The sequence below is a fragment of the Chrysochloris asiatica genome, unplaced genomic scaffold (genome assembly GCF_000296735.1).
Source record: "Chrysochloris asiatica unplaced genomic scaffold, ChrAsi1.0 scaffold00030, whole genome shotgun sequence".
Lineage (NCBI taxonomy): Eukaryota > Metazoa > Chordata > Mammalia > Afrosoricida > Chrysochloridae > Chrysochloris > Chrysochloris asiatica.
In genome coordinates, this window is record NW_006408548.1 from 2,388,723 (window position 1) to 2,404,370 (window position 15,648).

Consider the following 15,648-nt stretch of genomic DNA (forward strand, 5'->3'; position numbering starts at 1 on the left):
TGTTGTTGTTGTTAAGTGCAGCTGAGTTGGTTCCAACTTATAACCATCCATTTAGGGTTTTTGAGGAATGTCTGGTGGGTTGAACTGCTGACTTTTTGGCTAACAGTCCAGTGCTTATCCTAAAGCACCACACCAAGACTTTTTATAACTATTGTTGTAAAGTGCCGTCGAGTCGGTTCTGACTCACAGCGACCCTGTATAGGGTTTCCTAGGAGCAGCAGGTAGGTTTGAACTGTTAATCTTGTCATTTAAACCGACCTTGTGGTCCAGTGTTTATTCTACAGCGCCATACCAGGACTCCTTTATAATTCTAAAATGCTAAAAATATGACTCAAACAAATAGAGGGAGCTTCATCAACTTTGTGGAAAAGTTCCGTTATCTTCTTATTCAATTTTTCCACAAACTTTTGAAGCCCCCTTGTATATAGTGAAAAAGTATCATCACTTATTTAAATCATTTCTTAGCGCTCTAGTGGTTTAAACATTGGTAGGTCCAACCCATCAGCTGCTCCTCTGGAGAGATATGAGACTGTCTGCTCCCGTAAAAATTTACAGCCTTGGAAAAATGCTATACAGGGTTTTTCCCTGTATAGTTGCTATGAGTTGGAACCGATTTGACGGTGCTTAAGAATAACAGCGTAGGATTCCTAGTGTTGCTGTAGGATAAGCACTGGACTGCGAGTCAGCCACTCCTCGTTAACCCTATACAGGATCGATAATGAGTCGGAACTGATTCGATAGGCACTTAACAACAATCTGGTTGCCATGAGTCAGAATTGACTTGATAGCATTCGGTTTGGTTTTTAGGTTGTAGCTACCTAAGATGCCCGTAAGAAGAACACCACAAGTGGCCACCTTCAAAGAACAGAAATATGTCTCACAGTTTTTTTTGGAAGTGAGGAGTCTACATTCAGGGTGCTGGCAGGACTGTGCTCGGTCTGTTTATAGGAGAAGATCAGTTCTTGTCACTTTTAGCTTCTGATAATAGCTCTGGGTATTTTTTGGCATACCTTGGATAGTAGAGGGATTCTTACAAGGCATGTTCCCTTTGTGTGTTTTTCCATGTCTTTTTTTCCTTGTTAATAAGCTATCAGTTAGAAGGGATTAGATTTAGCAGCCACCCTATTCTGGTTGTATCCCCATGAATATAATAAAAGGATAATCTTATTTCTAAACCATTATATCCACTGATACACAGGTGAAGCATTTAATATATCTTCTTTTGGGGACACAATTCAATTCATCACAACTCATTAATGAAGGAACTGGCTTGATAGTAAAGCTGCTATTATTTGTTTATTTAAGTTTTTATTGTGAATTATGTGTTAGTTTACATGGGTCATCATTATCTTTACATTCATCCAATGATCATTGCAATGATCACAATCCCCTGCATGCATCATCAAACAACCAAGGGGTACACCCCACACTCCTGCCCCTCTCCCCCTCCCCACCAGTTGCCAGTCCATAATAGGCCCTCTCCCTCCCTGAGTCCAGATTCCCCAGCCACTCGATCTGTCTTGGCCTCCATCCCTAGCGTCGTCTCCTCCCCGGACAGGGTCTCACACTATGCTTTTCTCCCTTGATGGTTTCAGGGATCTCTGCTCCTGGACTGCAAAATCAGCCACTCTCCTTTTGTTACCAAACATTTACATTTAACTTTCCAGCACTCACTTGTAAGCCTGCCGCTTCTTGCCTTTGTAGCCCCCCTTTTTGGGTACCCAATGTCCAAGTTCCCCATTCCTGTCGACCCTGTGTATCAAGGGGATGGGAATGATCCTCATCATAGAGATTTGCCTGCTCCTTTGTCATATTACATCGACAAGCATAGGTCAAGTTCATCCACTTGTAGTGGGTTACTCTTTCTTTCTTTTTTTTTTTTTTGTTCCTCTTCTTTCTTCCTCTAATTGTGTTCTGATCATCCAGCCATTGATGCCAGGTCAAATGGGTACTATCTGAAAGTGTGGGTGTTCTTGTGCATCTCCCCTCACTTCATATCAGCTGGATGCTTCACACTCCGTTCTGGTCCTCAGGGGCCATGTCCCTGCCCCTGGGCTCAGGAGTCCCCAGGTCTCGTCATACTGCTGGTTAACCAGGTCTCAATCCAGGTTAACAGGAGTCTTAGTTCACAACTTCATTGTAAAGCTGTTATTATTAAGGCCACAGGTAGAATGACTTTGGGACCCACCTGGACGTTAGACACTTAAGTTCTAGGAACCCAACTACAAAGGAAAGTTTAAACAGAGGAAAGATGTGCTGAAATAAATTTGTCTTTTGAGACAAACTGGTTAATGTTTTATAAGGCAATTAAAAGTAATGTTTGGGATTGTCTTCTCTGTAAAACATTAATCATTCATATCTCTGTAAAAATATATAAATTAATCTGTACCATCACAGAATCTTTCTCCTAATCAATAGAAAACACTAAGTCAAGCAAAATATATCCTCCAGAGAATAAAATAAGCTGTGGGTAGGTCTGTTAGTGTTCCAATATAGCGTTGAAAGAGAAATGGTTTTGTTTTATTTCCAAGTTGTGGATAATTTTTATTTACAGAGTCCTTCCCAATTTTTCTTTTCCCTCTTATTATAAGTGCATTATTTATAGTCCTCTGAAGGTCTTCTCTTCCGCTTCTTTTTGTGTCTGTCATGTTAGGTATGTGCCGTGGAACTTTCACGAGCCCCACCCAGGACAGTACCAGTTTTCTGATGACCACGATGTGGAACATTTTATTCAGCTGGCTCATGAACTGGGACTGCTGGTTATCCTGAGGCCTGGACCCTATATCTGTGCGGAGTGGGACATGGTGAGTATGGCTAGACTGGGCTCTGCTGCTCAGTGTGTGTGTGTGTGTGTGTGTGTGTGAACAGGAGTAGGCTGGCAGAGGGTCTGGGGGGAAATTCTCAACATGGAGCCTGTGATTGTGTCCACTTTCACCTTAGGGAAGCACCTAGCAAATGTTGTTTGTTGCTTACAAGTCTCTCGGAGACCCCACGTACAGCACAAAGAAACATTGCCCTGTCCTGTGCCATCTTCCTGATTGCTGGCATGTTGAGTCCATTTTTGCGACCATTGTGTAATGCCTTCCAGCATAGGGCCATCATCTTCCTGAGGTACCTGTTGTTGATAAGTGCTGTCAAGTCAATTCCGACGCATAGTGATCCTATACAGTGTTTCCAAAGAGCAGCTGATAGGTTTGAACTGCCAACCTCATGATTCAAAGTCCAACACTATGCTAGTATGCCACCAGGAGTCACCTAGATAGAGGAAAGACTAAGAGTTAGAAGGCATGGGTGCTCCCCCTGGCAGTCACCCATCATAACTCAATTTTGTCATCTGTGTTATTGTTGGAGTCCTGATGTAATGCTGTAGATTGATGTGCTGAGTTGCAAAGTCAGTTTGAACTGCAATGCCAGTGGTTCAAGCTCACCAGCTTCACCTATGCAGGGTTGCTACGGCACATGAAATATCACTGAGTCGATTCTGACCCATAGCAATCATGTATAGGGGTGAGCTTGAACTGCCTACCTTGTGGTTCAAGCCAACCTTGTAGTCCAGTGCATTAACCCACAGTGCCACAGCAGGACTCCAGTTGTCATCTATAAAAAGGAGTTAATGGTGTCTCCTCCATCTGTCTCCAAGAGTAGTTGTGAAATAAATGAAGTAAAATAAAATGATATGAAAAGGCTTTGGTTAGCTTAACATTATATCATTGCAGACTGATGTCATTTTTACTGTATGTTATTTCTAAGTTCTCTGAAAGATATAGATCAGAAAGTCCAGCTCAAACACCCCTCTTCATGAAACTTTTCATCTCACTGTTGATAGTAATTTCTTTTCCTGAAATAGACCTTAAGGTGGCTTCCTTTATTGTTTTGTTTTGTTTTTCTTTCCTAGGGAGGGTTACCTGCTTGGCTCTTAGAGAAAGAGTCTATTATTCTCCGTTCTTCAGACCCAGGTAAGTTGGTACTAACATCTTTGCAGAATTTATGAATTATGAATTTGTATCACTAAAGGGTTTGATGTTTTGAAGGCTGGTATACTTCTGTGCCAACACTTGCAGTTTAGTGAAAGTCTGAGTGTTAGAGTGTTAGTCATCATCCATTGTGTAGTGCCAGATGTTTGAACATAGAGGAAATGAGGCTATTTTGAACTGCTTAACCAGATTGTCGAAGTGGCACTAACTTTTTTGCGGTTGACTGACCGACTTTACTGCTTTATCTTCCTACACTTTCAGTGTATGACCCAACCATTGGGAACACCTAGCTCATCAAAATGGTAGCTGAAGTGCCTTTTTATTTCTTTGTTTATTTTTACAGTGACATTTTTTTTTCTTATCTTTCTAAACCTCAAGAGATTATGTTGCTGTAAACTTTGACCAGTCACAAGGTTCCTAGTTGCATTTCTGTCTTTTGAAGGTTTCCATCAGTTTATCTTGCTGATGATAGTGATGGTGGAGGTGGTGGTTGGTGGTGAAGATTATCCTAACCACACTTACATTCACTAAGTCGACTGTGTGAAAACCTTTTCTATTATACTCTGTGTCTATTTCTCTCATAGTATATCACTCTCATGTTTTGCACTCTTAATCTATTATTATGTTATTGCATATATTATCTCCTCTAATCCTTACAGCAAATTTATAAAATATGTACTTTTATTATTCCCATTTGCAGTACCAATATCTAACTTCTTGTTGTTGTTAAATGCCATCGAGTTGGATCCGACCTATAGCGACCCTATACAGGGTTTCCGAGGAGCAACTGGTGAGCTTGAACCGCCAACCTTGCAGTTCAAATGGCTTTGCAGTCTGGCACGTTAACCCACAACGCCACACCAGTACTCCTTATTAGGATTTAATTTAAAAAATTAACAACCTACTGCAAGAAGAAAACACCATTGAACTACTCTTTCCTTCATTCAACAAATAGTGGTTGCTTCCTGTGCTCCAGGCTTTGTCCCTTAGTGACAAGGGCCGGTAATTTGGCATATGAATCCTTGTCCACTGAGGAGTGTGCAGTTGAGGGCAAACTATCTTGCAGGACAACTGTTGTCAGTCTTTTATTATGTATGATTGTCCACTTTAGAAGGTAGTTGTAAAATGTGGGTATATCCCCATCTTTGCTGCCAGCCCCACTGTAATAAGACTTTATTGGTGTTTCTTTATGCTAAAAGGTGTGTAATGATGTTAAACTTGTCTTATTCTCCAGACTATCTTGCAGCTGTGGACAAGTGGTTGGGAGTCCTTCTGCCCAAGATGAAACGTTTCCTGTATCAGAATGGAGGGCCAATCATAACAGTTCAGGTAACCATGGTGGGAGAAAGGTTTTCATATACTCACATTCTATACATGATAGGAATAAATGCAGAACAAGACTCAAACGTCTTTCTTTCAGAGGTAATGCTACTGACGGTGGTTTTATTTAAGCGGCATTGCCAATTATGAGTACCAGACTCTGTGCTGGATGCTATTTTTTTCTTCAAACAACCCTCTCTTTTTAGATGAAGATGTTCAAAGAGGTTAAGTGACTTGACCAATGCCACCAAGTTTCCAGTTGACAAAATTATGATTATGCCCTTTCTCCAATCATCCCATAATCTGTTCTCTTTCTCTTGTGTCCTGTTGCCCCTGGTGTCAGGTGTGGCACTGAAATTCTCTGATATCTGTACTGCTGATGCAGTCAATTAACACTGGTATGGAAAGGGATGCTGTGAACTGGGGCCTGTCTTGCTTCCTGCCCCCACTTTCTTCCATGTTTTCTTTGCCCTCTATGTTAGAGTCTTCTTTTACCTAAATAATTGTACAAATACCCCAAATCATTGAAAGTATTAAAGGACTGATTCATTGTGGGGCAAGTATTTTCCAGATGAAAAACCAGGACATTTAACTTTCAATGATTTGGGGTGTTTGTAAAGTTATTTAGGTGAAAGAAGTCTAACGTACAGCCTTGTTTATTGGACATTTATCAACTCTGCTGTTGAGTTGATTCTGATTTACGGTGGCCCCATGTGTTACAGTGTAGAACTGCTCCCTAGGTCTTTCTTGACTATAATCTTTGCACAATACATCACCAGGCCTTTCTTGCACAACACCTCTGGATGGGTTTGAGCTACCAGCCATTAGATAAGTAGTTGGGCATGATTGAAATGAATAAAGGTGTAGAAAACAGGCTGTATCGTGGGAAATTGAGGGAGTGCAGTGTGGCTCTCCTTAAGGGAATGCAGTTCAGATTTGTTTTTCATGAACAGCACTAGGGACAGGTCACTGTGGGCAGAGGAGCATGACGTCTCTTTTTCCCTGCAGATGTTGAAGCAGTCAGTAAGTGGGCTGAGCTGGCTAGCTTGTGGATCTGTGTCTTCTCAGTGGAGAAGTACAAGTAGCATTTCAGTGCCGTGTTAACCCTCTTGAGTCTGCACTGGCTAAGCATAGATAGAGCCACACTTAACTGTATGAAGATTTTAAGGTTAAAACCTGGATGCACCTTTGCTCTGAGCTGCTGCGTCCACTTACTCTTTCCTGGTCTTAAGAGTTTTGCTTTATTTTTTTATTTTTATTATTTTTTCAACTTCTCTCTTTTTTTCTGTCCTGCCTTTTCCCTGAATTACTTTCAGTTTCTACTCACAACTTCCCTCCTGCCATTTGGTTATTGAAACCCCTTGACAAATGCCATTAAGTATTAACTTTAGAGAGAAGAAAGTTGAATATCTCTGGAACATCTCTTCTTGTGTCCATCCCACCAACACCCACAGTGAACCCTGATAGGTGGCCCTCCTCTCCCTCTACCCCACTGGTGTCACTAAAAGGGTTTGGGGCATGGTGACCACACTGGGCAACCCTCTCTGAGAGGACAACACCGAAACACGATTGTCTTCAGCAGAAATTTACAATTTTTTTTATGTTTTATTGTGAATTATGAGATAGTTTACATGGGAGAACATTAGCTTTACATTCATCCTATCTCATATCGTTTCATTGCCATTAAGTGTTAACTGTAGAGAGGATCAAAACCAACAAAAGGGTATACCTGCAAGCCTGCCCCTCGGTCATCAGCACACAGCCCCTCTCCCTCTCTGTGTCTAAAGTCTCCAGCTGCTCCATCTCTCCACATTATCATCTCTGCCTCCATCTCAGTCATCACTGCTTCTCTGGGTAGGGTCCCACTCTCCACTCTCCTCCCTTGATGGTCCTAGGGACCTCTGCTCCTAGACTGAAAAGTTAATCACTCCCTTCCTTGCTATAAAACGTCTACCTTTACATTTCCGACCCTCACAATCAGTCCTGATAACAATTATTCACTATTGTATCACAAGAGACCCATCTGCATTTCATTGTATCAGCCCCGCCTAGTCAAATTGAATACTACTCACTGGAGATTCTATCTTCCTCCAGGCTCTCTGGATCTAGGTTCCCTCTTGAAAGCTTGTAAGCTAGTCACTTCTTGCCTTTGTAGCGCCCCCCCCCCCTCCTTTGGGTAGCCAATGTCCAAGTTGCCAATCCCTGTCTACTCTGTGTATGGAGGGGGTGGGAATGATCCTTGCTGTAAAGATTTGTTCCCTCTTTTTGAGCTGCTGCATCCATAGGTGTAGGTCAAGTTCATCAAACTGTATCAGATTACTCTTTTTTTCCTCTTCTTTCATCTTCTAGTTGAGCTCTGATCATCCAGTCATTGAAGCCAGGTCAAGTGGGTATTATCTGCAAGTGTGGGTGTTCTTATGCATATGCCCTCTCTTCTTATCAGCTGGACACTCTCTCTCCATTCTAGTCCTCTGTGGAGAAATTTACTTTCTATAAAAATATCCCTGTTGTTAGTTATAACAACAATAACGTTCTTTATAAGCCCCGCTTACATGCATCAGTTTACTTACTTACAAGCCTAAAATTCTGTGTTGATTTACTTTTATAGCCTTCTAATATGCTTCCCTCAGAACTGTCATGATTACCCAATGACTTTTAAAATCACGTTATTTAGTCTGTGTGCACACTACAACTACACACTTTCGTTTTCCTGCAGTTGTTTTTTTTCATAGTCACTGATTTTGCCAGGTTTTTTGGTGTTTTAGCTACAATCTTGTGGTAAGTAGTATTTGTGAACCTATATCAATAACTTTTTTTGAGAGTGAAGCAGTAGCTAAAGGAAAAGAAAGAAAAAATCAAAACAGGCATCCATTCAGTTACTAGTAACAGTTGTAACTAATAATGTTGTAATTCAATGTGGAAAGGTTTGATCAAACAGTTTTGTTGTTTGTACTTATATAATCTAAGAAATACAACATTTAAGCAATTTACAACTGTATGAGGGGAGGCTTCAAAATCAAAATGTTCATAGAAAAATGAAATGGAAAGAATAGAATTTTTCCACAAACTTTTACAGACCCCTTTTGTGTCACATAGTATTGTATGATTAAAATGTATAATAAGCAATACTAAGGATTCTGTGTGGTCTGATAAGGAAGGAGGTCCTAGCGGGGGAGGGAGAGACACCAACCCGAATGGCATCACTGCCTTCTCCTCCTCACAGCTCCACCTGTCTGAGTCCCATCTTGTCCCTTTTGCTCTTTGATGAATGACTGAATGTATGCATGTACGTATGTTGGGAAGAACAGAAAATTAAAAGAAAAAAATAACGTCTCCCAAACCTCAGCAGTCAGAAACAAAGCTCTATATTTTGGATGATTTCTTTTCCTATGTGTTTTTGTTTTTCATTTTTATAGAATAAGTTGGAAATGTTTGACCTATTTCCTATTTGGCTTTTTTCACTTTGTCCTTATGTCATGAGACATTTTCATAGCATGAATAATTCTTTGTATATCATCTCCTGTGATTGTCTTACTTATCTATTTAGATGCTATTGTCAAACCTGCTCTCTGTCAGGGGCCTTCCCTAAGGACCTCACTGGCTTTCACTGGACTCTCAGAACCCTCAGTTGATACCTCAGTTTGTGAAGTACTTGTGCTTAATTTTATCCTTGACCAGGATAAAATGATCTTTTCCCTGCTTGCCTTCCCACACTTATGCCTGCCAAACGTGAGATTGCGTCCCACACCTACTGAATGGTTCTGCAATTGACTAGAGGCGGCTGGGTTTGATAAGGAAGAATCAGGGGGTGGATAGACTGTGTTTCCCTATATAGCTTTCTATAAAATCTGATTTCTGTCTCTGTTGATTCAGGTCAAGGTGCAAAACCTAATGGCTTCATTCTTTTCACAATGGTGATTCTACTTCTAAGAAACCATTGGAGGAGCTGCTTCTGCTCTCAGGGTCCAAATGAGTCAGGCCAGAAGACTGAAATCTCTGCATGAGTGTGCTTAAGACCCTTCACACTGTTGGCTTTGAGCTGCAGGAAGCTGGACCTAAACCTTTATTCATCTTTATATTCAGCTATGTATGCAGATGTTTCTCTTCTGAAGAGATTGGCTAAAGCAGTGCTACTTGTGATAGTATTCATGCTTGGAAGTTCAGCACAGTTTGTACCAAGACTACACCTAAAATAAGCAAAGCCACAAACACCTACTGAACAAATCCAAAGTGAAAAATAATTAGGAGTGGACAACCTTCCACCCATACATGATTTTACTTCATTAATGGAGTATGGGTAATAAACATGTAATTGCCCAGTTTATATCTATAGTTCTGGAAGACCCACACACTTTAAAAGTGTATGATGCAGTATTAAAGTACTTAAAAGATGGTATGGTTACTTAAGAAAAAAAGGCTTACAAATTGCAGCCCTGGTGGACCAGTCTGGTCCACTGCCTGTTTTGGTAAATTAAAATAAAAAAAATTACAGTCATGCACATTCACTTTAACCTATGACTGCTTGTACTGTTTTTTTTTTTTTAATTTTTTTAATTTTTATGTTTCATTGTGAATTATGTGATAGTTAACATGGGAGAACATTAGTTTTACATCAATTCTATTGTATACCATTTCATTGCCATGGTTACAGTCCCCTCCATGCATCATCAACCAACCAAAGGGTATACCCTGCAAGTCTGCCCCCACCCCCATCCCCCTCTCCCACTCCCAACCCCCAACCCTGGGCATCAGCACACAGCCCCTCTCCCTCTCTGGGTCTAAAGTCCCCAACTGCTCTCTATCTCCCCATGTCATCGTCTCTGCCTCTATCTCTGGCATCACTGCTTCTCTGGGTAGGGTCCCGCTCTCTGCTCTTCTCCCTTGATGGTCCCAGGGACCTCTGCTCCTGGCTTGCAAAGTCAATCACTTCCCTCCTTTTGCTACAAAACGTCTACCTTTACATTTCCACCCCTCATAGATAACAATTATTCACTTGTACTCAATGTACTCTTAACAGCAAAAGTTGATATGTTCTGACAGTGACTGTTTGGCCTCCAAGCCTAAAATATTTATAATCTGTCTCTACTGAAAATGTTTGTTGGCCCCTGCTGTAGGAAAATCAATTTCCTTTGAGTTTCACTGTGACTTTTTTTGTATGGGTTTTCAAGCCCTTCTTATTTCCATCTGATTGTAGGCATCTGTTTTTCTGTCTAACCGGCAATAATTTAGAGCATGAGTGTACTCCCACTTAAAGCTTTTCGAGCACTTGTGTGTTGGTATTGTGCAAAGCTCTATTCAGATATTGACTCAATTAATCTTTATAAGAACTTGGTGAGGGGGAGTGTTTTAGTTACCTAGAGCCAAAACAGAAATACCACATGTAGGTAGCTTTTAAAAATAGAAATATATTTTTTCACAGGTGTAGAGGCAAGGTCTCAACTGTGTTGCTTCTTTCTGTGGGCCTCTTCCTGGTGTCTACCAGTGATCCTTGGCGTTCTTTTGGTTGTAGATGGGTCCATATATAGTGTCTGTCTTCCTCCTGTTTGTGTTTCTGTGTTTACTATGCTCTTTTTATAAATCAGAAGTGGCTACTTTTAGGACCCATCCTACTCTGCAGTGACCTCACAACACAACAGAGGATATGACCTATTTCCACACAAGCTATCACCCGTTACATATTTTAGGGGGAAACATTAGATCTCTAACAGGTAGATATTATTGTTCTCCTCTTACAAACATTGTCCAAGTAGAGTACCATGGCTAGAAAGTAGCAGAGCTAAGGCTTACATGCAGACAGTTGGCCCTGTTCTCATTACCACAAGCTGCCTTGAAAATGTTTTTTATGTTTCTCTTTATAAATACCTAACCTGATTTCTAGAAGGTATATAATACAATGGTGAAAGTGGATCAATAAGACTTTTTTGAAAGCATGAGATTATAGAGAAGAAAAGCAAGATTGGGTTGCAGTGTAGGATAGGCAGAAAGTAACACCAAAGGATCAGGCCCATTTAATCACTAGAGCTGACCCTTAAATTTAGTTGAATTTCATTACAGCCATATGATATAAAGGGAGACACACTCATTTAAGAAGTTCTTAATTGAAAACTCATTGTCCTTCTCCCTGTAGTAGCTTTATATTGCTGGAGGAGAAAAGTACCCTCAATTCCTTCAGGTTGTTTGAAGGAATCTTAGTTTTTCGGGTACAGCACCAATCAAGATGAGGGAAGAGGGAGAAAAAATCCCCAGAATCTTTGCAGAACTAATCTAGTCAAAAAGGAAATAATAGGAAAATACTTAATGTGCAAAAGTCTTGTGAGAAAATTGAAGGAAAGTCACCGAGCATACCAAAGACATAGGGAAATCACCCTTTAGATTATATACCATGGGAGACAGAAGGAGATCCCCAGCCTTCTAGAGAAGGTTCTAGAGAAGCCAGGAAGCATAAGAAACCTTAGGTGAGGGCTGGCTCAACCTGGCCACAGATTGAAAGAGGACAGTCCCATTAGGCATTTGGATTCCGAAAAATTGATACGAGGAATAGATGAATTGAAAAGGTCAAGGTTAGTTTGAACCTCAAGGTTGGTGGTTCAAGCTTAGCAACCACTCCTTAAAAACCCTATACAGGGTAGCTATGAGTTAGAAATGACTCAGTGGCAGTTACCGACAACAACAGTGAAGCAATAAGAAGAATACGGAACAAATTTGTGATGATACATTGGAAACATGGAAAGATGCTCATTCTGAATTGTAAAGTAAAATATAACAGATTACAAAATAGCATATTAAGTATGAGTGCACATATCCCTCCACGAGTCTGTCAGTTTGTTGGTCTGTGGTGGCTTGTGTGCTTCTGTGATGCTGGAACCCATGACACCAGTATTTAAGTACCAGAAGCATCAACCATGGTAGACAGGTTTCAGTGGACCTTGTACACTAAGATGGACAAGGAAGGAGACATGTTTGTCTCCTAAATGTTTGTTGTTGTTAAGTTCCGTCCAGTCGGTTCTGACTCATAGTGAGCCTGTACGGGGTTTCCTAGGAGCTGTTAATGAATTTGAACCACTGAACTTGTGGTTCAAACCGACCTTGCAGTCTAGTGCATTAACCTCCAGACTTGTCTATTGTTTAGCTGAAAATTGAGCCATGTGGGCGAGTTCATTTCTAGACCTGAAGGATGACCAAGGGCCATATTCTCAGGCTGGTGGGTTGTTTTTTTTTTGTTTTTTTTTTTTTTAATTATTTATTGTGAATTGAGTGATAGTTTATATGGGAGAACATCAGCTTTACATTCATCCTGTAGTATTTCATTTCATTGCAATGACTACAATCCCCTCCATGCATCATCATTCAACAGCATTTGCTTCTATTCTATTTCCTGTTTTTGTTTTGTTTTGTTTTTTATGTACACCAAAGTACTCAGGAATATATAACCATTCAAACAACTAAAGTGTACTTGCAAGCCTGCCTCCAGCCACCAGCACACAGCTTCTCTCCCTCCTTGAGTCTAGATTCCCCATCTGCTCCATCTCTCCATGTCATCATCTCTGCCTCCATCTCTGGCGTCGCTACTTCTCTGGATAGAGTCCCGTACTCCACTCTTCGCCTTTGATGGTCCCAGCATCCTCCACTCCTGTACTGCAAGATCAACCACTTCCCTCCTTTTATTAGAAAACATCTACCTTTACATTTGCAACAGTAGCAATCGGTCCTGATAGCAATTAATCACTATTGAACCATAAGAGTCTTATCCCCATCTCCTTGCACCAGCTGCATCCAGACAGGTTGGAAACCACTCAGTGGAGAGTCTACCATCCCCCTCACCCTCTGAAACTAAGCTTCCTCTTGAAAGCTAGTAAGCCAATCATTTCGTGCCTTTATAGTCCCCCATTTTAGGTAGCCAATGTCTGAGTTGCCCATCCATGTCCATCCTGTGTACAGAAGGGGTGGGAATGATCCTTGCTGTGAAGATTCGTTTCCTCTTTTAAACTACTAACATCAATAAGTATAGGCAAGTTCATCAAATTATAGCGGATTATGCTTTTTTTTTTCTTCCTCTAGTCGAGTTCTGATCATCCAGCCATTGAAGCCAGGTAATGTGGGTACTGTCTGCAAGTATGGGTGTTCTTGTGCATCTCCCCTCTCTTTATATCAGCTGGATGCTTCACTCTCTGCTCTAACCCTCTGTGGCCATGTCCCTGGGCCCAGGAGTCTCCAGGTCTTACCATACTGCTGGTCAACTAGGTCTCACTCCAAGTTGACGAGAGTCTATTGAACATCTTCATTGCTGCTTTTCCCCCCACTTCCTCTTACCGGTAGACCAATGTGGTCACCAGCAAGATTACATGCCTGCTTGTGTATTCCCTTTGAGTTTCAATCTTGGAAAGGGGTTTCCCTGAGGGACTTGGTTGCTTGCCTTGATGGCTCCCTGGTGAACTTGTGGTAGTCAACTCAGACTGCTGTTTTCGTTCTTTGATTTTTCCTGCTGGTCTTTCTTTCAATAAGTATTTTCTGTTCCTCTAGCTGCCCCAGGCTGGTCTGCTTGTCTTTTCAAGTGGAAATTTCCCACATCAGAAGATTCTGGATGGGGATCAGACCTAAGATCTTATATACTGCAAAGGCTCCGCAGGAAGCCTCTTTCACTGGGCGAGTTTTAGCTCCATTTTAGGTATTCCAGTCAGTTTTAGGCTGAAGATGGATTTACAAGCTTCCTTTAAGAGAGTGATGTTTCTGGACATTCCTTTCTCTCCCCTTCAAGTGTCTGTTTTACAATAGTAGGCAAGGGAAACCAAGATTCTTAAAAGACAGTCAAGCATCTTAACATTATTTCCCTTCTTTTACCCATTCAGACTATAAGGCTGGTCTTTTTTGTGATTTTGAGTTTCTCCTTTGCTATTCAGGAGAATACTATCTATATTCTAATACTATCTATATTCTAATACTATCTATACTATCTCTTTCAAAAGCTACTTATAATTTGGCAAATGAGTTCGCTCTTGCAGAATTACTCTTCACCCATTTGCTTTTCCTATTTCAGTGTCTCTCCTTCCACTACTGCTGCGGGCAGCCCATCTAGGGAAGCTTCCTTACTCATCTCTCTCAACCTCCGTCAGACTGGGAACTCATTTGCTCATGTTAAAAGATGATATATTACCAATACCACGAGTTCTTTTGTATGTTTGTTTGGGTTAAAGTTTTATAGTTGTGTTCTCTTTTTTCATTTTTATAAAATTATGAAATATAACACATAAACAAGAAAGTACACACATCAATACATGTTGTCACTGTGTACAGTCAGGTCGAGCCCAACTCATCACAACCCTACAGGATAGAGCAGAACTGTCCATAGGGTTTCCCTAGGGTAAAATCTTTATGGGAGCAAATTGCCTTTTCTCCTTTATATACATTTATAAGGAGCTACTGGAGGGGATTCAATCAGCCAGCCTTTTGGTTTTCAGTCAAATGCTTAACCATCGCATCACCAGAGCTTCTTATAAATATGTAGTAGAATAAATTATTATAAAGTAAACACCTCCCAAGATATGAAATGGCACATGGCTAGAAATCCAGAAGCTTCCCAACCTAAGAACTAATTTGGTGTTTGTTTTCTGTTTTTGAAGGTAAGTTTTCGTGTGGAGTTGCCCTTTGGAAAATGAGTTTTGAGGCCTGAGGGTAGAAGACATTTTTGGCGATCATAAACTTTGTCATCTCAGCCACTGTTTAGATGTTTTCACCCACAGAAACTGACCTCAGTATGGCTACCTTGAGATCTCCTGGTTTTTGCAGGTTGAAAATGAATATGGCAGTTACTTTATCTGTGATTACGATTACCTGCGTTTCCTGCAGAAGCGTTTCCACTACCACCTAGGTGATGATGTGCTTCTGTTCACCACTGATGGGGCACATGAAAAGTTCATCAAGTGTGGGACTCTGCAGGGCCTCTATACCACGGTGGACTTTGGAACAGGTCGGTATTTGTAATAACAGAAAACACAGCTAAGGCCATGCAGGGTTGGGTGGGGTTTTTTTAAATTTAATTAAAAAAAATTTTTGGTGAAAATATGCACAAGAAAATATACTCCACTTCAACAATTTCTACATATACAATTCAGTGACATTGTTTATATTCCTCAAGGTGTGTCACCTTTCTTGACGTCTTCCAAATGCTTTCACCATCATTAACATAAACTCATTGCCTTTAAGTTTCTTATCTATTCTTTTGAGTTGCTGTTGTCAGTGAGCTCCTGGGGATAATTACTTAATGGAGTATAGTGTTTAATGCAGACATGCTTTTATAATTAAGCTAAGCTATCATTTATGTCAAAGAAGGCTTTAAGGGATAATATTTCATGGTTTA

At 40.8% G+C, this 15,648-nt stretch overlaps 1 protein-coding gene across 1 annotated transcript in view; it reads left to right on the forward strand.

Annotated features, from left to right (window-relative positions):
• GLB1 (galactosidase, beta 1) overlaps positions 1-15,648 on the forward strand; it is a 162,158-nt gene that overhangs the window by 4,987 nt on the left and 141,523 nt on the right. Inside the window, exons 3-6 of the mRNA XM_006859169.1 lie at positions 2,654-2,804; positions 3,896-3,956; positions 5,209-5,303; positions 15,078-15,258. Of these exons, the coding sequence (XP_006859231.1) occupies positions 2,654-2,804; positions 3,896-3,956; positions 5,209-5,303; positions 15,078-15,258 (488 nt within the window). The remainder of the gene's footprint in view (positions 1-2,653; positions 2,805-3,895; positions 3,957-5,208; positions 5,304-15,077; positions 15,259-15,648) is intronic.